Below are 23,449 nucleotides of genomic sequence, written 5' to 3' on the forward strand. Positions count from 1 at the left end.
TGGGATCACAGGTGCCATGCCATGTCTGGTTCGGGCTAGGCAGCCACACTTCTGCCTGAGCTGCACTTCAGTCCATCTCTGTCTTTATCGAGCCTGTGAATCCAGGAGACTTTAGTTCCTTCCTGGCACAGAGGCTCTAGAGCCAGCTCTGCTGCTCTCCACCTGCGTTGTCTTATATGAACTGCTTAGTCTCTTGGTGCTTCAGTTACTCGTTTGTGGGAAATAAGTAATTTGTGTACAGACTGAGATAGGGCCTGACAAAAAAAGTGTCCATTAGTAATGGTTACAACTGCTAACGCTGGTATCTGAGTATTACTTTTCTTTGTTTTTCCTCCCAAATTACACATTGCTGTTGTTTTTTCCAGTGAAGGGGTGGAAAACAGGCATGCTTATACCTGAGTTCATTTACTGAATACAAATGTACTGCCTTCCTGCTACATTTAGGTATATTCTGTGGGGGGGGGGGCAGCTTGTGCAAATAAAGTAACACTGCCACCAATATTTGTTTGGTTTGGGCACATGATTTATTTGTCTATTTCTCAGCATCAAGGCCACTCTTCAAGATATGTTCATAAAAGAATTACTGTGTGTTGTAGTAACCACAGGCTCTTGTGTTTTCTAACAAACATGTCCTTAAGAGTGTACATAATTGATGGCAGCCAAAATTAGCTTTCTAAATTAGTTAAAAATTGAAGTGTTTGTGGATAGTAGCATCTGGTACTCAGCCTGTGAAATGTCTTTTGTGAAGTTGAATTTTCATGTTAGTGTAGGAATGAATAACAGGCCAATGAGTCTCTGAGAAAAAAAGAAAAAGCTTAACTTTTATCTAGTAGATAACAGGGTAAAAACAACTTTGCATGGTAGGATTGCTAGCCGCCCTGACTGGCAAAGAAGAGCAGTGTGCAGGCTATCACACTTTGTGTGCTTGCTGAGGATACAGGGCATGAAATGTAAGAGGGAGGCCTTAAGAAATGAGTGAGTGGGACTGACGAGGTGGCTCAGGGTTTACATGTGGTCTTCCTTTCTCTATCACAGGGCTCAAGTCGGGTTCCCAGCTGCAGGGAATCCAACACCCTTTCTTGGCCTCTGAGAGTCCCTTCCCTCCAACAATGGTGTACACACACACACACACACACACACACACACACAGAGGACATAGGAGGAAGACTTTATGTCCACACGTGTTATAAACAAAACACTTGGATAAAGAAACACTTTGGGAAATGTCAGGATAAAATTTGGAAAAATATTTTATGCCTGATTAATGACTAGCCAAAAGAATAGAATCATGGGAGCGCTGTCCAAACTTCAATTATAAAACACTGCATTCATATAAATGTTTAAACATGTGTGATTTACAAAGAATATTTGTATATGGACATATTTAGTAGGGACCTCAATACTATATAGTAACAGTCTTAATGTATTTATTTTGTTTTATGTGCATTTTGCCTGCATGTATTCCTTTGTACCACATGCATGCCCAGTACCCATGGGGTCCAGAAGGAAGAGTTATAGTCAGTTGAAACCACAATGTAGTACTAGGAATTGAACCTGGGTCCTCTGGAAGAACAGTCAGTGCTCTTAAATGTTGAGCCATCTCTCTAGGCCTACCAAAATTTGATTCAAGGAAGAGAAGAGTGGGCATGAGAAGGAGGGAGAGAGGGATGTGCTTGTAAATATGTATATATACATGTAGATCTAAACGTCACTGTGTCTATCAAATACTAGTCTAAGTGGCCAAGTTTTCTTCTGTTCTAAAATAATACAGTTTCTTTGATTCATTCAAAAACTATTTGTGATGCCTCCATCTGTCAGGCCTATGGCTAGGTGCTAAGAACAGACAAGACATTGGGCCAGAGTTTTGCTCCTTTGAAAGACCAAGAACCTAAGCCACTGCACTATAAACAGAATATTATACTACAGCAGTATATACACCAGAGTATGAGCAAACTGCTAGACAACCAAGAACCCTTCTTTGTTATTATGTCATAATGTTCTGTTTTCCCTATCCCCACACAACTCCAGAGTGTGGAAATGGATCTGTTGGCATTCAGGAAATAAAACACTGAATCATAGGGAATGATGAAAGAGTTACAGTAACTTTATGGATATCATGGAGCTATTGTACATGACCATGTAAGATTATTAAAGTATAAAATGTAATGCAAAAAAGAGCAACATATATGGCACGTAATCACATACAATGTGCACATCAAAAAGACCAAAAGCAGGCCACACATGGTGGCACACACCTTTAATCCTAGCACTCAGGAGGGAGAGGAGGAAGGCCTTCTCTAAGTTTGAGGCCAGCTTGGTCAAATAGTGAGTTACAGGATAGCCAGAGCTACACAGAAAAACCAAGAAACTAAACCCCACAAGCAAAGGTAAAAGTATTTAGTTATAAAGTACAACAGTAAAATATGAGAAAATAGATACATACCAGGAAGAAAATACCAGGACTACCATTGTTCTAAGCACTACAACTTAAGATTACACAGAAAACAACATAGGTAAAAGAAAACTAGGAGAAAATTTACCAATTTCTAAGAAAGTCAAAAATAAGATGAATTTCTACAACCTTTCAGAAGAACACTCATCATAGCATGCACATAGGCAAACAGAGAGAGGCCGATTTAAGAGCTGGATATAGCTTCTTGAAAGGAAGAAAGACACTGATCCTCCAATGCAAAGGTAACAATGAAAGTCTAATGTGCTGAAGACTGTCTCAAAGGCACATCAGTAAATGTTAGACGTGTTTGTTAAATGATTGAATACACGTATGAATGCCTGTGGTCATGCTGCTGCTTCCTTATCAAGGTCAGTCAAGGTCAGTCAAGGTGGTGCACATCTATTTATTGCAAGCACCGGGACTGCAGCAGTAACAAAAGCAGTAAGACTACAAAGACATGAAGGATACAATATGTGATGGCTGTCAGAGATGAGAAAGTGAACCATGTCCTCTCTGAATGAGGTCAGAGAGCTTTGGACTTGCTCTGCACTTGGAGTGCCTGTGGATATCCTGGGTGTGAGTTCCAGGTCTAAAAAAAAGATTCATTTACAGATGACAAATTCCTTACATCTATAGCCTGATGATGTACACACTGTGTTTTGTTTTTAGACAGGATCTTGCTCTGTGGCCCAGGCTGGCCTCACACTCAGGTGTGCTACTACATCTGTCACCTAAAGGCTGCCTTGCAGTGTTTGTAGTGAACTGGCATTTGTCTGTGACACCCAAGACAAGGTCAGATATCGGACTTTGCACTTGTGGCGTCACCTCAACAAGTTTCAATGTTTTCAACATTATAGTTTTCACCTTTAGGATGCTCAATATCCATTAGGGTTTTTTTTTTTTTTTTTTTTAAAGTCCTAACAAGAAGAATATCAAAGGGTTTAGATGCTATTTTCTACACTCATTTAACACAATGTTTTGTTTTATCCAGAAGCACAATAAAAATTAGGAATAAATACTTACCAAAGAAAGGCACACATGGTGGATTAATAGACCTGAGTTTTGCCAAATATTTCTTATAGTGGTCCTCACTTAACTCATGAGCTTCTTCTAAAATTTTCTTTTGTCTACTTGGTATTTGCTATAAAAATAAAAATTAGTAGGCCTCAGTTTTATAGAAACTACAAATCTTACCAAACAAACAAAAACAAACAAACAAAAAAAAAACCCCCAAAACCAACCAAACAAACCAACCCCCAAAAGAACAACTAACCATTTTGGCCCCATTCATAATCAGTTCTGACTCCAAGAATGTTAATGCTGTTTTTACTTTTTAGCTTGTAATATATATTTTTGAGACAAAGTTTTAGAATGTATCCCTGGCCAGGTTGGAATTCATTGTGTAGGTCAGGCTGGCCTCACCTGCCTCTGCCTGGAAAGGCGTTGAGTGACCACACCCGGTTTAACGTAAAACAAAACAAAACAAAACCTTTCTCCTTTACTTTAGAACAAACTTAAGTGAATGTTGAACTAAGCATTACAAGTAAGCTGCTGAATGTAGCTCAGCAAGCTGACTCAGCACAAACCTGGGGATCTGAATTTGAGACCCAGATCTCATCAAGTTGGTGGGGGAAACCTACCTATTCCACAACATTCTTTGGACCTCCAGATGTGCCTATGCAGACACCTGAGTGTGCACACACAAAATTAAGAAAATAAAATGCTTTTTTTTTCTAACAAATTGGAACCTATGAATAAATTTTAATGAGAACACTAAGTTTTAAAGAGAAAACAATTCATTATGAAATTTAGGTTAAGTCCAATATTTAACCTATTAATGAAAAAACAAATGAGACATTTAAATAGTAAGTATCATAATTGTTCAAATTCTGACTTCCCATTTATATTAGCAGGTATGAGTTATACAAAATGGCAGGCTTCATTATGACATCTTCATACATGTCTGGAATGCACTTTGATCATTCACCCCACAGCAATTTCTGGCCAGGCCTGCTTCCCAAACAGTCCTCCCTTTGTCCTGCCTGGGTTCTCCCTTCCTCTCCATCTCCCTCCCCCACCATCTCTCTTCCTCACTCTTGGTAACCCAGTGAGTAAATTATAGTTGCTGATAGGAACATGGGTGAGGGGTTATCTATGAACACGGGACTGTACCTATTGTTATGCTACTGAATAAAATGTCTCTCCCTCTCTCAGCAACCACTAACCACAGTGATGTGCTGTTGAAGAGATGGGCCCTTGTGATTCCTACCCATCTCTTTGACCTCATGCTGATGGCCAATCACAGCTACTGAGATTGTAACAGTCATGTCATGCAAATTCCCAAGTTCATTTTAAAACACATGCACAAACTTACCTCAAATGTGTGGTCTAGTCTGTAAACAGGTGACGAGTTCATAGCACTGACGACTTCAAGGACACCATTGAAGTTGTTCAGCTCTTGAAAGACTTGTAGAATCTCAATTATTCGACTCACTACAGCTACTCTTTCTTCTAAGTTTTCTGTTTCTACAATACATCTAGAAATTGAAACAAACTAGAAATTAAAATTTTTATTTTCCCAAAACACTGATTCAAAGTGTTCAGTATGACTACGGAAAAGACATGTCCACTGACGGTTGGATAGGAGACTGCAGAGAAAGGCTCTGGTGGAATGAGTTGCTCTTTTCTGACACCTACACAACAGCATACAACCGTTTCCTAATCTATCTAGTGCATCCTCCACTGTCAGCTTTAAAATGCTACTGGATGTGTGAATCTGTCATTAGGTATGTTCTAGGCATGTTTATTCTAGAACCTTTGATTCCTTTGTGTGTGCATATACATAATCCTATTTCAGTGATTTATTTCTGTTTGCCTACAGCAAAGTCTTTTATGTAGCTGAAGATGGCCTAAAACTTTTAATATTCCTGCCTCAGCCTTCTGAGTGATAGATTATAAGCATATATTACCATATCCAGCTTAACTTTGTCTTTTGGTATATAGAAATAATTGGTTATGTTTATAGAAATAGCTTTTAAGATAGCCATTAGTATATTGCAAAGTCAGTTGAAGTATTTAAGGAAGAAGTAAGTAATGGCAATAGTGTGGCTGGTATGGTGTTACATGCACAGGCTCTGGCCTCAGTTCCTTAGAGCAAGAAGCAAACAAACAATAAAAGCACTTCTTTTTTACACACCAACAATCTATATATTAGGTTACTGTATAGTATGATACCATATATAGTATATGTTTTATCTTTGTTTTCACATCAGATAGGCCAGCACTTGGATGGCTAAGGCAAGACTGCCAGTACATTAGCTTGTCCCACACACTGAGCTCCAGGATTGCCTGGTCCACAGAGTAAGACCTTGGCTCAAACAAACACACACACTCATAAAAACTTGCTTAGTCTACACTTAATCTTTCTATTTACCTCCCTTTTTGGGGGTAAAGATTTATTTATTTAATGTATGTGAGTACAGTGTGTCTTCAGACACACCAGAAAAGGCATTGGATCCCATTTTACAGATGGTTGTGAGCCACCATGTAGTTGCTGAGAATTGAATTCAGAACCTCTGGAAGAGCAGCCAGTGTTTATAACCACTGAGCCATCTCTCCAGCCCCCAGAACTTTTTAATGTATTAATGTGTCAGTAAAAAAAAAAAAAAAAAAAAAAAAAAAACCAAAAAAAACAAACCATTTTAAATGCAGTTTTCAGTGACATTAAAAGTTTATAATCTAAGAAAAATTAAGTTCAAAACTAAATACACATTAAGTATTTGAAATGTAAAGCTAGCTACAGATTACATTATTTCTTGACGAGGCTAATATAATACTAAAAATAAAACTTCTATACTTAAAACCATCAAAAGAAATGGCAGTGCAGTGACTTCTTGGCTTTATCAGATAGTGTAGCTTGGCTGATGTACTCCAATGAAAACCATTAAAGCAAACCACAGCAACCTACCATAACTCATAATACCTAAGAGTCTTTGGAAGTGGCCCTAAGAACAAGCTATAAATGAAAAATTGCTCAAAAAATCTACAAAATAATTTCTTTAAAAAGGGAGAGTTTGGAGTATTTCAACTCAGATCATCCTCCTCTCCTCCCCTTCTCTGAAGCATCTGTCAGAGACTGTTGGAGAAAGAATACCTAGTTCCAGCTTGGGGGTGCACCTGGATGAGTTTCTACCCTGCTGAGTTAAGACTTCATTGAATGCAGTCTTTGTGTTTATTTATTGATAATATTTATTTACTTAATACTTAAGATGTGCAGATCCCTCCCTTTGCCCACTTATGTGCTGAGATGGTAGTCAGAATGCTGCTTAGCTTCCCACAGGGGTTCCATGCTAAGAAAATCCAAGGCCACAGCAGCATTCTTGGCACTCTGATCCTGAGCTCTTAAAATGTAAAGAGAGCTTGGAATTATGTCTTTTCCAGGACTGTGTCACATAGATATCACCTAATCTCTTACCATCTATAACAAAAATATGTTCAGGAACAATGAAGGTTGTTAAGAAAGGCAACTGGAAAGAAATCTGGAGATAAAAGGAAGATATGTAGCTTCAACTGTGTGTTAGCTAGTTTGCTGAACCAGGAAGATAGAACAAGTATCAGTTAGAACCTTAGAAGCTTTACTTCCAAGAAGTCAGAATTTCATTGGCTTATTCTGCACAGCAATCTGTGCTCCACAGAACTGTTCACAACAAAGGATTGAAAATGGAGATTAGTGCAACATTTAGCAACTTGGGTGCAGTCTGGGAGAGAGTGGATATGAGCCAACTAGAACCAAGTCTTCCCAAAGTCATGACTGTGGGCATCTCCACATCTAACCTGCTTAGTCCACATAGCAAAGAAAAGGCTGTGGAAGGCAGAGGGCAGTATTTAAAGTTGCTATGTCTGCTATAAAGCATATAAAGAAATAAAAAGCAGGGAGCAGAACTGCCTGTCTGAATGACTAGCTGTAAATTAACTGAAATATTTCAAAGTTGCCATCAGAGCATACTATGGTCACAGAGCCAAAGGACAACCTGGTAAAGATGTACAGAAGGTGTTATGACAATATTAAGAGAGCAGGAAAGATTAAAAATTGTAAACAGAACCAAACAGAAACTTGGCAGTGGAAGGAGGAGGGAGAGGGCTCCATAGTAGATACCAATGGGCAGAATAAAAACGGAACCAATCTCAAGACAGAGTTTTCAAAGCAACAACAATAAACCCTGCATGTTTGTGGTGAGTTGACCCACTGAATAAGAAATACTAAAGGAAGTTCTCTTCAGGCTGAAAACAAGTCACCCCAGATGGCAATTTCAATCTACACAAAGAACATCAGTAAAGGTAACTATGTAATTGTAAAAACACTATAAATGCCCATTTTTTCCCCTTTACCTTGTTTAAAAAGCAACTAATTTAATGTGTATGAATGTACTTTTGGGTCTATAGTATAAAAATGAAATATATTGTCAACAGACGAAAAAATGAGTGGATGAAAAAAAAATCTCTGTAAGGTTAAAATGGTGACAGCGGACGGCAAAGTAATCATTGTAACGAAGCATTGCTGGATTTGCAGCATTAATTAGTTCCACCCAAACTGCAGGAAGGGAACAGCGAGAGAAGCAAAGCAGCCCCGAATTCATAACCTGTCCACTGCTACAGAAAACAATGCCCACAGCACTTACTTCTCGAACCACAGAGTGAGGTTAGTGGTGTGCCGAATCATTTTCAGAAGGTTGGGAGAATTAATTTCTTTATCTTCTTTTGTCCACACACTTCCAACTAATTCTGATGGCTGCACAGCTCTAAAATCATCAACATTAAATGGCACATCACATTTCTCCTGAAGTATATATAGTTTACTACATAAGAGAAACTAAACTACTTTTACAAGTGCTCCTCTCTCATCAACAGAAAGATGGTGAAAACAAGATGAATATTTATAATGTTCATGTTTTTAGATTAGAAATATTTCAGTAGACACTCTTGCAATACAGTTATTGCTCATTTGTTGCTTTTAAAGACAGTGTCTTCCTATGTAGCCCGGGCTAGGTTCTTACTGTCTGGCCCAGCTGTCCTGGAACACATGGCACTCCTCTGGCATCACTGCATCTACCCACATAGTGGTTTATACTTTCTGTACACTGCTGCAGTGTCCTTTCTAGTACTTTCAGACACTATTCACTAAGTGAGGATGGTAAGGTAGTTATTTAAATGATATCTAGTAAGTAGCCAATGAGGGTACAGCAATCACTAATTCATTTTTGGTTTGTTTTTGCTCTTATGGTGGGTAGAAAAGAAAAACCATCCTGCAAAAGAGTCTGAAAAATGAACTTTAAAGTTCTAACATTATCATTTGGGGACCATGATAAATGTAGGTGGGAGAATTCATAAATTTAGCTTTTTTCCCCCTCATTGTAATCAATAATTTTGAGGTTTTAAATAAAATTTCAAACCAGAAACATATTTCTCAGATAGTTTCATCGATGAGCAATATTAAACCACAAAGTGCTGGCTGAGACTTAACACTAGCAGTTCTCGCTCTTGTACTGTGGAGCCACTACTGCTCCACAGGGAACTGAAAGAGCAAAGTGAAGCAGGTCGATAATGACTAAGGGCCAGGAGAGCCAGACTGACTGCAATGCCTCAATGTCACAGACATACCGTAGACTGACTCGCTTACATCTTATGACAACCCTATAAGACAGAAACTGTATTCCATTTCTACAGTGAACTCGAGATAATTTCTGAGTTTGAATGTTGAATAACATACCGGTATAGATCTGATTCAAGTAAAGTGAGTTGTCGAGCAATTTCTATTGGGTGTAAGGTGAGCAAGTCAAAAGTCTCTATATGCCCGGGTCTGCTTATGTGCCACTCAACTGTGGGAGGTGAACTCTGAAATGTAATATTATGACCTGGGCCATTGTCTCTTGCAATTTTTTTCCTTTGGATTATCTTAGTGATGGATTCGACCCATTTTTTCATTGCTTTACCTGAAATACATTTTAACAAACATTTAAATACTCTTTAACACTTTGTTTTTAAAAAATGTTTAATGTAATACAAGAGATACACAAATAAATCATTGCTATAAAGTTCAAGGAAGCAAAGTAGATACTAAAAGTTCCCCTCCCCAATCTCCTCATCCTTTTTCACACACCTGTGTGAAAATCTATTAAAACTAATAAAATCACTGTTAATAGTCTGGCATGTATCTAGACCTTTCCTAAACACATTTTAAAAGTAACTTAATTTTTTCACTCCAAAATATTAAAGCTTAGTTCAAAATACTATTTTCATAATCCATATTCCAAACAAAATGAAAGCTTAACAAGAATAAGTTCTATACATTCACACATCTAATTAAATATTATTGTATATTATAGCCCAATTATGAGGACTGATTCATCATATTAGTCTGTTTTTTTGTTGTGCATGTGTACTTATAGGAAATAATCTATTTAACCTTTTATTTTCTGAATTTCATTTAGACTAAACAATGGATATATAATCAAGTTTGTCCAGACAAACTTGGAGTCATAAAATCACAGAATTTTTAAAATAAGGGAAACCTTGGAGATAATCAACTGTAGTTTCTCATGTTTTTTCATAAGTAAACTGAATGAGTCTAAAGAATAAAAATTATGTTTCTGATTAGTTCTGGTGTTAAGAAGCAATCTGTCAGTGTAATACACTGCTATCTCCCTGATTTGCTCTATTTATCTAATCATCTCCTTTATCAATGGTGTTACAGTGGTAAAAGAATTTCAGCCTATACCAAGGGTAAACATAGTTTCAATTAAGTGCTCTAGCTTAACCCAAGACTAAAAGAAGCGGTTCCATAGCAGATGAAAGTCTGTTGAGCCAGCAGGATGACTACTGCAGTTTACAGCAGTCAGTGCTCAGCTTTGCTCTTCTGTCTTCTGAGAAAGGGTCTCACTACTGTAGTCCTGGCTGTCCTAAAACTCAGAAATCTTCCTCCCTCTGCCTCAAGAGTGCTGGCATTAAAGGATACACTACCACACCCAGCCTAAATGCTACATGGTAAGAAAGTTTAACATTTTCAAAAGAGCTATTATAATGGTATCAATTGACAGTAACCTTATTGGTAACTTTATCACATATAAAAGTAGGAACTTAAGAAAAACATACCTCTTACTGTTCCAATAAATTCCTCCATTCTCTGTAGAAGGTCTGTATCTCTTTCAAAGTCATAGAAATGGTGCTCCACCCAGTGCCGACACACGTTTAACACCCTGTGGCATTGATACGACACAAAATCTAACATTGAGTGTACACGGGAAACAAGTAAAGGTCCCCTAAAGCTGTAATGACTCCGATAAGACTCTTAGTTAATCAAGTCAGTTTGCTTCCCTTCGCCTTTGCTTAGCAACAGTTTTCAAACATTGGCACTTTTGTCCCCGCCTGGCTCTGTTGTTCCGAGACAGGGTTTCTTTGTGTAGCCCTGGCTATCCTGGAAGTGAGATTGGCCTGCCTCTGCCTCCCCAGTGCTGGGACTGCAGACAAGTCTTCACTGCTTACCTCAACTGTACAGGCTGAATATATTCCTTCCTAAACCTTTTCAGCTCCGCACTCAAGGGCTGGTCTCCATTCTCTATAGCTATGCGATCAGCTTCTGTTGGCTCAGGCTCTGGAATTTCAAATCTAACATGAAAAAAAAAAAAAAAAAATCAAATCCAAATTCACAAACTTTTATTTATATTTATCAGTACAATCAAGAGAATAATATAAAAAATTACTACAGCTACAAATACATCAGTGAAAATCCACTTTTATAATGTAAAAGCTAATGATAATTTTTTTAGTTAACATTTTAAAAAGTTAGTCTGCCAACAGATAAAACTAACTAGAAGCAAAATAAAAATGTAAATTTTAAAACAAATAAGGCTAATGTCCACTTTTAGTCTATAGATAACTCTAATAAATCAGTAGACAAAATTTTAAGGATGACTAATGCTTAAAACTTGATTGTTCTTTCGGTAGATAAAAAATAGTTTCCTTGATAAAAGTATTTTCTCACTGACAAGATTTATTTAATTCAATATGTCATAATTTGAAAACTTGTCTAGAACTTGTAAACTATTAAAATCTTAATTTCTAGTGTCTCATTATTTTAAAGACATATAGTTCAAGGAAGCCTTAAACTCCCTATGACAGCAAAAGATGACCTTGGACTTCTGATCCTCCGGCCTCTACCTCCCAAGTTCTCTGATTATGCCCAGCCTATATTCTAAATTATCTATATTGATACAGTTCTTTAACTTGATTAGTTCAGGCTGGGAATACTGCTTAGACTGAACCAAAGGCTTATGGTTCGAACCCCAGTGCCACCTAAACTCTGAAAGTTGGAGTTTTAAATATTTTATTAATGTAAAGTTTTGATTGTTTAAATAATCAAAGTTAGCTTTTATTTAAGAATTCAACTACAGTTAAGCTTATTAACACATTTATGGAAAACATAATCATTTCAAAAACAGAGAACTTGAACATTTAAAATTGACAGACCTTTCTATTAGAAGACTCAGTAGTTCTTGAGGTTTACAAAAGGATCTGTATGTTGTAAGAAACGTCCGAACAAAATTTGGATCTAGGAAGAAAAAGGAAAAATATTAAATTGTGTAAGCAATGATTAAAACCATTATTTTCAGTTTCAAAAGAGATCAAATACTCAAGTCTTTAGTCCCCAAATACTTTACCATAGAGACAGCTTTAGATTTTATAATGTACTGCTAGCTTCAGTAGCTTCCTAAATCAGTAACAAAAACAAACAAAACAAAAAGCCCAACAACAACAAAACACTAAAAAAAACACTGGCTGTAAGGTATAATGAACTGACTTCTTGCCCTATCTTAAACTCATAATTGGCAAGGAATGTACAGTGAAGAAAAGCAAGGACAAGAAACTGAATCAGGTCTCCATTTGGTACTAGGGTCTCAAGCTTCACCTGTTGGTTCATTTCCCTGTAGAGATGACAGCAGCAGTAACCTATCAGTCTCCTGACATCCTGTTTAATTAGTAATTAACTACATTTCCTAATTTCCTTTAGATCATGTTAACAAAACTAGAAAATGAATCTTACAAAGTAGTAGGGTAAGCTAAAGTGTTTAAATTCTCTTAATTGCCAGGGGTCTTATCTATAACTGCTGAAAAAAGTTTCAAACCCCTTTAAGCCAATAAAACAACCGTAAGTTGGCTAGCAGGCAAAAGTCTTTTGCCACACAAGCTTGATGACCCTGAAATCAATCCCAGATTCCAAAAATTCATTCCCTCCCCCACTCCCTCTCCCTCTGTGTATGAGAGAGAAGGGGGAAAAGGGGGGGGGGGGGAGAGAGAGAGAGAGAGAGAGAGAGAGAGAGAGAGAGAGAGGGAGGGAGAGAGAGAGAGAACAGTTCTAAAAAGAAAAAGCTCTTGGTTTTTATTGGAAGTAGTTACAATGGAGGTTCAGTCAGAGAGCAGGAGGCTCTTCTTTCAAAGGCCTACTCTGCATTCACATCTCCACGGAATAAAATGGAGGCCCACTAAGTCACGTGACTCTCTTAGTCTTGCCTCCAGGTATCTTTTCCTTGACAGCATTCTTCCAGGTTAGGAGCAAGAGACCCTAGGCTATTTTCTTCTGCATAAGGAAAGAAAAGACACTTTCTTATACTGGAGGAAACAACACCACCGCAGTTTCTCTGGGTTTGGTGGCATGGGCCTTCAATCTCGGCAGATGCAGAGGCGGGCATATCTCTGGGAATTCGAAGCCAGCTGGAGACACACAGTAAGACTTGTCCAAAAAACACCACTCATTTCTACAACTCAGATTTTTCTAAGGTCCACCCACAGTTAGCCCAAAGTCTTTAAAAAAGGGGAGAACACCTGTTAACTTGAGTCACTTGTAGGAACATTTCTCTGTTTACATTATCAACGTGGGTAAACTGACAAGAAATTTACTGATGGCAGTAAATACCTACACATTGTTGATCAAAAGTTTATAAGAAGTCTTTTACTAGAATAAGGTTTACTGAAATTAGAAATAGTTAGAGAATTGTTAAGTTGATTCTAAGAACCCTAAATTTAACCTTAAAAGTTTACACAGTATTTTTTTTTACCTTAAACTAAAGTTCATAGGTTTATGACAAGATAGAACCTGATCTAACCTGCTGGTATACATTAATCATCAAGATAGTGAACTGACTTAACTATCAAACAGCCCTGATTGAAAACACTTAATAATTTTTCACTTTGAAATAAACAATTATAGAACAAAAGGATATTATTGTGGGAGACTTTTGCTTTTGAGACTGGGCCTAGCTAGATTATCCAGGCTGGCCTTGAACTCACAATCCTCTTGCTTTAGTCTCCCCAAGTGCTGGGACTGCAGGCTTGTCTGACCATGCCTCCAGCTAAAAACTTCTTTGCTTTTATTTAATGTTTCTTCCTTTAGTTTATACCTCTGAGGCTAGAGTGGGTTACTGGTAAAAGTATGTTAAGTACATAAAATCCTTTAATAATTTCCTTTTTGTTGGTATTTTATTGTTTGTCTTCAGTTACAGAGATCCTCAGTTAAAGACTAATGTCTCATCCAGAAGAAAAGATTTTAAAACAGAAGGCTGTACAAGATTTTAAAACAGAGGTATTTATCGGTACCATCACAACCCTCCCTTTCAAGAATCTTCTTCCTGTTCTGCAAATCTATTTGTAAGGTGAGGCTTCTCAAAATAGCATGTGTTTAGGAAGCAACAGCAGGGGCCATAGCTGGGCTGCTCGGCTGCCCTTGCTAGAGAGCTGTGTCCTAGATGAGGTCTCTGAGTATCTCTGGGCTGGCCTCCACATTGCAAGTGTGCGCTTACCTCTCCTCCAAACCCAGGTTTACTTCAGGCTGACAATCTAACATCACACTCAGAACTATTTCTTTTCAAATGCTATTCCACGTCAGGCAAAAAGCTGTGGGTTTCAAATAGAAGAGAAACAAGTGCTATGTTTTTAGGGAAAGTATGGCTCTTTTTTAAAGTGGGGTCTTCCTCTTCTTAGGCTAGTAACTAATGACAATGCTGGGAAAGGCACACTGCACTTCAGTGCCGCAGCAGGTAAACCGGACCACACCAGCTCCCCATGGCTGTGGTACATCCTCAGAGTTCATCAGATGAGTTCTGGGGAGGTGAGTAGCTTAGGTCAGGGAGTCAGCACACTTCCTTCCAAGGAAGAGCATGACCATTCGGCTCCTGCTTGGTGCTCTTCCATCAAGGCAGACTCCCTCCCAGGACCAGAGGATTCCCACTAACCTTCCCTAGCTCTGAGATCTAAATACATAGAATTTATCAACGAATGACTGTCACTATAGAAGTTTACATAAATGACGAATTCAGAATGCAGTTGTAACTGCTAAGCTGGTTAGAGGCACCAGAAGTCACTAGAAACGAACAGTCTAATCACAATCTTGTAACTCGTGGAATGTTGGAAAGCAGCAGCTGTTCTTCCTATAACACTGTTCATAAGAGGAGCTTCTGGTGCTGGCAAACGGAATAAATACTCCACAGTAACCACTACTGTAGTGTGGTCTAATGTGACTGAAACTTAATTTGTTCTTATCTTGGCTGGAAGCTAAAAGCAGCTTTGCCAAAAAGGGAGGGTGGGGTATATGTGGAACAACTAAAACACTCAAAGAGAACTGGCAGAAGCTTAAGTACTTAAAATATATATTAAAGCTACCTATATTCTACCATGTTGGTTCTAACTAACACACACACACACACACACACACACACACACACACACACACACAGAGAGAGAGTTATTTTTTTAATCTAAAGCAATGAACAATTCTTAATTAGTAACAAACTTATTTTGAGAGACCTTACCTGTATTTAAGTCAGGCAAATCTGGCTTTAAGGTATAAACCATGAACAAATACCCTCTCTTCCAATATATGAACAAAGGTCAGTCAGGACATGTACTACTCAGACACAGCCCTACAACTTCCAACACAAGCAGAGGAGCTGACCCACCAGAGGTAACCTCCCCCTCCCTTCCCTACCATGTTCATAGTTTCTCTGCTTCAGCTTCTTCAAACAGTCTTTATACACAGACCTGCTGAAGCCAGTCTGAAGTTCTCGGTATAGGCCCAAGTTTTTTCATCTATAAGCTGTAGTTATGTTTATGTGGTCTGTCTGTTTGTTTGTTTTCTGAGATGGGGGTCTCATGTGTCTCAGATTGACCCAAACTTACTATATAGCTGAGGATGGCTTTGAACTTCTAATCCTTCTGCCTCTGTCTCCTGAATGTTACATGCAGAGATGGCAGGCATATGCCACTATGCCCAGTTCATGAGGTGCTAGTGATTAAACCTAGAGCCTCTTGCATATTAGGCAAGCATTCACCCACCAGAGCCACACCTCAGACCATGGTTACTATTTTTCTTGTTGGCCTTATAGCTGACTTCAACCCTTGGACAATTCTTTGTTATTTGGTGTACAATAATTCAAAAATCTTCTGAAGTTCAACTATATCTACATTATATTTAGTATTCAGAATACAGCATATTAAATGAAATCATCAATCTTCCTTTTTCTGTCCCTACTTTGATTTAGCATTTGACATTTAATATAGCAAGGTCTTAAGAATTATTATATATTTATTACATTAAAAAGCTATTTATGCAGAACACCCCTCCCCCATCTGCCATAGTGGAACGCTGTTAATCAGGATGTCTGTTCATGTGATAATACTCCCTTTTAATACAGCCATTTAAAACCTCAAGAAACAATAAGCTCCTCAGCAAGGACTTATAAACAATCACTTTTGAATTCCTTAAAAAAAGGAAACAGACGCTATGCTGACGCACAAACACTTAAAAAAAAATTCAGAGTTTAAAAATAGAAGAGCACTGCCCTATAGATCAAAAATTGTTCAGAGACTCTAGAAGTTAAACGCCCAAACTGAACTCATGCAAGATACAGACTCAAATCTAATGCAGATTTTTCTTGAACATTTTATATTTGAGTGCAAAGATTGCAGTAAATACATCAGAAAAATATCTTAAGTTTCCTTAATTTCATCTTTTACAAGAGTAGCTCACCACAGGAAGGAAACAGTGTGCCCCTTCAGAGTCTAACTTACTTCTGCCTCCGTGTCTCAGCCGTTCTCTACATTTTTCTGTGAGTGCTGCTTTAGCTCACAGTTGGCTGCAGTGCAGCGTCAACAGCAGCTCTGTGAAATGAACTTCCTGCTCTCCTCTCCCTTGTGACACTGCTTTGTGATTGCTTACTCTAGGTAAGGAAACTGTCTCTTCGTATCACTGCCAAATTTAAAATAATCCAACTGAGTAATTTTCCTGTCAGCATTCAGGGTAAATTCCCCCAAATCCAATCTAGTCAGTGAACTAGAAATACTAGAAATACTATGTCCAGAAATACTGGGGGTTGAAAGAATTAGACTACGTCACACTGTCATCTATGTATGCTATCTGTCTTTTAACTCACAGTAATATAAATGTATTCTTCCAGAAGGCATTATTTATAGAGCATACTATCCTGATAGCCTAATAACTGGGCTCTGTCAGGGAAAATCCTGGTGGCTGTCATAACATAACAAAGTCAAGTAAGACAAGAGGCTGAGTACAGGCCTGTGACAGAGTGGCTTCCATGCCCAGAAACAAGAGCCGAATACAATCCGACTACATACGGATCTGCTCATCACAATACTCAGAACTTACTACCTATATCAATTAAAAACAAAACACAACTAGATGTCTTCACAGTATACCTGCATTTATCCCAAACGAGTAACCACCACGAGAGTGACTAAAACTCCATTTTATTATTATTCATCATGTATAACTTTTTAAAAGGTGTTACCATATTAAAATAATTTTAAACATCAGTTTGAAAGTGTAAGTGGGATATAAGTAGAAAATATATTTTACTGAATAAAGAAACTAATTTCAAGGGCTGGAGAGACGGCTCAGCAGTTAAGAACCCTGGCTGCTTTTCCAGAGGCCCTGAGTTCAATTCCCAGCAACCACATGGTGGCTCACAACCATCTGCCCTCTGGTGTATCTGAGAACACTACAGTGTACTCATGTACACACATACATTAAAAACAAACAAACAAAAACCAGTACACCAGGGACCGGAGAGAAGGAAGGCTCGGAGGTTAAGTTCACCAGAGAACCTGGCTGTGATTCCTAACCACTATCTGTAACTCAAGACCAAGGAAATCTGATGCCCTCTTCTGGAGCCCCTCTGCACTGTACACACTGATGTACACATAAAAACAACAACAATAAATATTTTAAAAAAGTAATCTTATTAAATTTCAGTAAACTGGATTTCATCAAAACTGTACAGTTAGAAATTGAAGTGTTATATTAAGACCATGAAAAATATTACTTTCTGTAGAAGCTAAAAATTGGCAGCAGTACAATCATTAGGTGTGCATGATAACATCATGACAAAAGTAGCTTTGCACACATAAGGGATAAAAACTGTTGGACCACATGAAACCTTTTAGCTACTGAAGTGTGCTTAAATGTATACTCACTCAGAATAAATAAATAATTAAATTAGTCATAGCTTATAACTGCTAATTATGAATTATTTCTGTCAAATACAGTAGCTTACAAATTGCAGAAATGTTTTAGAAGCAAACTGTAAATTTTAGAATATAGAAATAATTAATTTAATTTTTAATAGAAAAAAGAACAGCTTGCTCTATTGAGCTTCCAGTGATCATCACTCACTATGCTGTAGAGAAAAATAAACTGTGTCCTTAATAAGCAGAGGTAAAATACACAAAATAATTTACTCTAAATACTCTAAAAATGACACCCCTCAAAAGACTACTCAGGGCCACAAGTCAATCCCTGTGACCCTGTAATACCACCATCAATTCACATGTTGATTTTTTAATTGAACTTATATTATTTTTCCTTTGTCCATTTCATAAAAAAACAAGCAAACAAAACAAACAGGTTTTAAATTCACAAGGACTTAAAAAGAAAGGCAATGAGCAAGATAAACCACTTGAAGTTTTATTATTGAAAAGTACTTGCAAGCCATAATTTTGGGTTAACAAAGTGCTTTTGTTATTTTATAATTTTAAACAGTATATAGAAAGAAGGGTAAAGATTACGTGAATACCTAGCTCAAAAATTACTAAAACCTGTAGCTCTTTAAAACCGCTTTATATGTAACAAGAAAGGTAATCTATTTATCTTTTATGTAACTACTGGCCAGCTTAAATTTCGTTTTAAATTGTAATATTTTTTTCATCTTTGAGTAATAAGCACACTGACTACAGAAATCCCTGGGTGGAGCCCAGATGAGGCTTCTGTTCCATGTCTCAGCTACTGTGCTCTTCCACTGAGAATGCCTGTTCACTATCGACAGCCACATAACTAAAGCAAAACTAGACTCCAGCTCAAACACCATAGACTGACAGATAATGACAACTACATTATAAGATGGCTTTAGATCACTTATAAAAACTAGTTCTCAAATGTAACTTCTCTCCCTTTGGTGGCTCCCAACCACTCTAAGCTCTACCTGTTACTGAAGGAAAGAAAGGCTTTGTTAAATGATACTGTTTTACAAAGTGGGGAACTAATGGACATCTTTAAAGGGCTCATCTCACTAGCACCAAAACAGCTTCCAAAGGAAACAGAGAACTTATTCAGAGGACATTTTAAAAACGGGAAAATAAATATTTTCCCCAGAAACTTACATTTCCTAAAAATAGGAATGTATTTCAATGAGAATGAAAATAGAGGTAATTTTCACATTCAAGTATTTAAGAATACCACATTATAACTTTTAAATCACACATTTCTTTTAAAGAAAAGATACTGAAAATTTCTATCTAAACTTACAAATAGCTTTCACATTCAGTATTTCATGTATGCTTTCTGACAACACACTATGGTATAGCATCTGGTATTGATTTTTGAGATGAAAACTATGGTTCTGGGACATAAAGGTACCCTGATCTGGTGAAGGGGCAATGTACGAGTTCAGGGCTATTGCTCCATCCTAATTCTAAGATGACAGTTACCAAATTCCCCACTCTTACATGTCAACCAGGTAAGACGGCACAGTATGCCTTTACCTCTTACCCACCTAGCATCCTTCTAGGTTTCCTAGAAAACCTGTTAAGGTAAAACTGTTTGCATTAGGAACAAAATACTGAAAATGGAAATGGCCTCCAGATTTCCTAAATAAATGTAGGAATAGAGATTAAGAAAATATATATTTTTGCCACCAGCACAGTTTTGATAATAGGTAAATATATAATGTTTCACTTAGTTTGTAACCCAGTTATAGAATAAGAAAAAATAATAATACAGGGTTGGGAACCTTTAGACAATCACATTAATGCTTTGTCTTATTTCTACTTCTTTTTACTGGGTAACGTTAGACAAGTGACCGTTTCTTCTTTGTAAATATGATAGAAAAAGTTAAGACTTCAAAGACATACAGAGTGATGGTTTTAGCCAACGCTCCTCTATTAGAGAAGTATCTGCTTATTGTTAGTTTTTTATTTCAGGCATAATAACCCACCCAGTGAATCAGTTTAAGCAGGAAACACAGTAAAAGCTATCTATGATTCTTACCTGCATACATATGGTATGTAAGCCTCTCAATCAGCTTAACCACAGTCCCTGCTTTGATAATGGGGATCCCAGCCTTAGGCTGTACATTCTCTTCGAATAGAATATTTTCCTCAGAGTCGGGCTCTGCAAACCGGTACACATCAGCACTAGGCAGCCTCATCTGCTCCTCCTTCTCTTCCTGCAGCATCGTCACGTCGAGCATTCTCTCTAGGGTGCTGCGGTACTGCAAGGATATCAGTGCTGCCATCCAGTTGTTCTTCTCTTCCGCTGACTTGGCAGAGAATGTAACGCTATTCCCATCTTTCAGAATGATCTCGAAAGCGTGCCTGTATTCACTGGTGTCGTCTTTATCGTTAACTTGTACCTTTCGCATAAAAAACTTTTCTTTAAGCCGAAATTCTGCATTGCTAGCACCAGGAAGTCTTGGCTGCCCGTGATTTGATTTACAACAAATCATTAAGCCATCGAAGAGAAATATGTGTCTCTCATGTTTGGCTCCTACACGTGTGAGAGTTCCTTCCATTATGAACTCATTGCAGCACTGTCCGATGTCTTTCCCCTCCCAGCCATCGATATTCTTCTGAATCTCGTTCATTTTCTTGATGGCTAGTTGTTTCCCCTTCATTTGCTGGCTGTAAAACCGGCATGCAGACTCACTGGGGTAAAGGAAAACACACTATTAGTACACAGAAGAGCGAATTTAGAATTCATGAAGATAAGGCAACAGGGCAAAATATAACTTAAAAAAAAATCACTGATGTAGTATTTACTATTCCAAATAATACATGTAATTATACAATTATAAAAGCTAAAACAGCACAGAATTTTTTTCAGAATTATGATAAGAACAGTGATGTTGAACTATATAGACTCAGGCACAAAACAATTATCTCTGCCTTCAATATTAAACAATTAGAAAGATAACTATTAAAAATTAGCCCAACACAGTAAAACAAATTAAGATATGAAAGAAAATTGTGAGTATTTTAATGCACAAGACCCAAAGATAAAAGCATACAGCACACGCTATAATGAGAAAGCAGATCTGCTAACCGAATCAATATCTGAGTTACACATACCCAAACTAACCAGCACTGCTAATCTGACTCTGACATAACAATGACACTGGCCTACATCTGCCCGGGACACTTTGCTCTGTCCCCGTCAGCTTACCAGCTGCTCCTCAGGAGGTCTTGTCTGGGAGCAAGCAGGGAAAATGCACAAATATGAAAGGTTTTTCAAACAATAACAAATTCTCCTGGCTTTGATGTCACTTCCTCTGAAAGACCAAGCTTGTCACTAACACCGTTTTCTTTATTGTTTACTCAAGGAGGGGAACTAAGGCCCCTGAACTTGTACCACAACTTTCAGGATAGAAAAGAAGAGACTTTAAAGTGGGAATATTTACCTCAGTCTTCGTTTTGCAAGACTTTTGGAGCAAATTTTTTCCATGCCACTTTGGACATTAAGCAGGGCTGTTATTGCTTGTTTCATACACTCCTTATCATCTTGATCTTCACTCTTTTCTTCTAACTGCTGCGGAAGCGCAGAAGGAGAGCCTCGCTTTATTTACAGATAAATAATGCTCATTCAGCTTTCCCTACTTCAGTAATTTTGAATGTTCTATAGATATAATTTTTAAATTTATTTTATGTGTATGAGTGTTTTCCCGAATGTCTGAAAGTGTACCCTATGAGTCAGATCCCCTGGAACTGGAATGGCAGGAGGCTGTGATCCACCGTGTGGGTGCTGGGAGCTGAACCAGGGTCTACTGCAAGAGCAACAAGTGCTCTTAACAACTGAGCCACCTCTCCAGCCTCTCAATTTGTTTGAAGCATTTTTCTAGGCTGAAGTAGCCTGGTAGTATTTATCTAGCATACATAAAGCACTGAGTTCTATTCTCTGATACCATATAGTCCAGACATGGTTGCAGACACCTATAATCCCAGTACTCAGGAAGAAGCGGCAGCCTCGGAAACATGAGAAGCTGTCTCCAAAGGAAAAATAGCAGTTCCTATTGTTTCTGCAAGGCTTGGTACCACATGCATGTCGTTCTAGCACTTAGGAGTCTAAGGTCAGCCTGAGCTTGATAAGCAGAACCCGTCTCAGAAGACTTTACTTCTCTGTGTATTACTGTCTCCATTAACACATTAACACGGCACCAAGTTTTCTGTGTGAAAAGCATGAGGAGCCACTTTAGAAAGAACACGTTGGACCTTGAAGGAAGCAGTGCCATGTATGTACTCAGCAGTCACATCCCTGAGCAGACACAGCACAGAACTGTTTCCAGCTTCCAAAGGAGTTAAGCATGGCTCTTGGCACAAGGATACTCTTAAGGACAGAATCAAAAATAAAGTTCAGTGCTTGAAAGATTGATCAGCAAGTCCACCTGCTGCGGAGCCTGATGGCTTCAGTTAAATCCTAAGGACCCACATGGTAGGAGGAGAAAACTGACCCCTTAGGTTGTTCTCTGACCTCTAAAAACATGTGCCTCGCCATTCCTCAGCTTACCCCTTCCTATATAAATATAAAGTCATTAACATACAGAGCAAGATTTGACAATAGGGAGATTATTGTTCCCTCTGAATTTTGTTCTGATTATAGACATATTTTGATTTGTGTGTGTGTGTGGGGGGGGTGTTTGTGTGTGTTTGTAGGTGAGCATCTAAATTTGAGTGCAGTGCTCTCATAGGTCAGATGAGGGTGCTGGAGTTACAGAGGTTCCTGAACCACCCTACATGGATGTTGGGAACTAAACTCTTGTTCTCTGGAAGAGCAGCAAGTGCTCTGACCTACTGAGCATCTCAGCAAATATACCTAATGTACAAACTTTTAACGTAAAGCATATACCAGAAAACATGTTTAGGGATGCATTGATTTTCTATTCAAAAATGTTTCAGAGTCTTTTATGTATCATTTAACTTGCATTTTGCGTATGGAATATATTGGCATATGAAAATTACTGCTTGTTTTATTTTATGTGTGTAAGTTTTTTGTCTGCATGTATGTCTGTGCACCATGTGCCTTGGAGACCAGAAGAGAAAGAATATCATACCCCTACAAATAGAGACACAGACACTTTCTAGCTTGCATGTTGGTGCTCTTTAACCACTGAACCATCCCCTCAGCCTCACTGTTAGTATTTTAAAAATCACAAACCTCAAGTATTTTTTTTTTCTTTTTTTCCCTTTATTTTGAGACAAGGTCTTATGTACCTTTGTCTGGGCTTGAACTCTTAATCCTGAGGCCTGCCTTCCCCTTTTAGTGCTGGTGTTAAAGGTTTAAGCCACATTTACACAGTGCTGGGAATGGAACACAATGCTAGAAAAGCACTCTGTCAACACAGCTCTATCCCAGCCCCAAAGTGTTTGAACTCACTGAGTTTTCTGATG

General features: G+C 38.0%; 1 protein-coding gene across 1 annotated transcript in view; it reads right to left on the bottom strand.

Moving 5' to 3' along the window:
* Positions 1 to 23,449, bottom strand: part of SOS1 (SOS Ras/Rac guanine nucleotide exchange factor 1) — a 77,464-nt gene that overhangs the window by 11,098 nt on the left and 42,917 nt on the right. The window contains exons 8-16 of the mRNA XM_080913687.1: positions 21,466 to 21,593; positions 20,058 to 20,713; positions 11,975 to 12,056; positions 10,991 to 11,113; positions 10,601 to 10,704; positions 9,219 to 9,441; positions 8,131 to 8,250; positions 4,827 to 4,989; positions 3,476 to 3,593 (exon numbers count right to left, since the gene is read on the bottom strand). Coding sequence (XP_080769813.1) covers positions 3,476 to 3,593; positions 4,827 to 4,989; positions 8,131 to 8,250; positions 9,219 to 9,441; positions 10,601 to 10,704; positions 10,991 to 11,113; positions 11,975 to 12,056; positions 20,058 to 20,713; positions 21,466 to 21,593 — 1,717 coding nt within the window. The remainder of the gene's footprint in view (positions 1 to 3,475; positions 3,594 to 4,826; positions 4,990 to 8,130; positions 8,251 to 9,218; positions 9,442 to 10,600; positions 10,705 to 10,990; positions 11,114 to 11,974; positions 12,057 to 20,057; positions 20,714 to 21,465; positions 21,594 to 23,449) is intronic.

Source organism: Micromys minutus (assembly GCF_963924665.1).
Source record: "Micromys minutus genome assembly, chromosome: 3".
NCBI classification, from domain to species: Eukaryota; Metazoa; Chordata; class Mammalia; order Rodentia; family Muridae; genus Micromys; species Micromys minutus.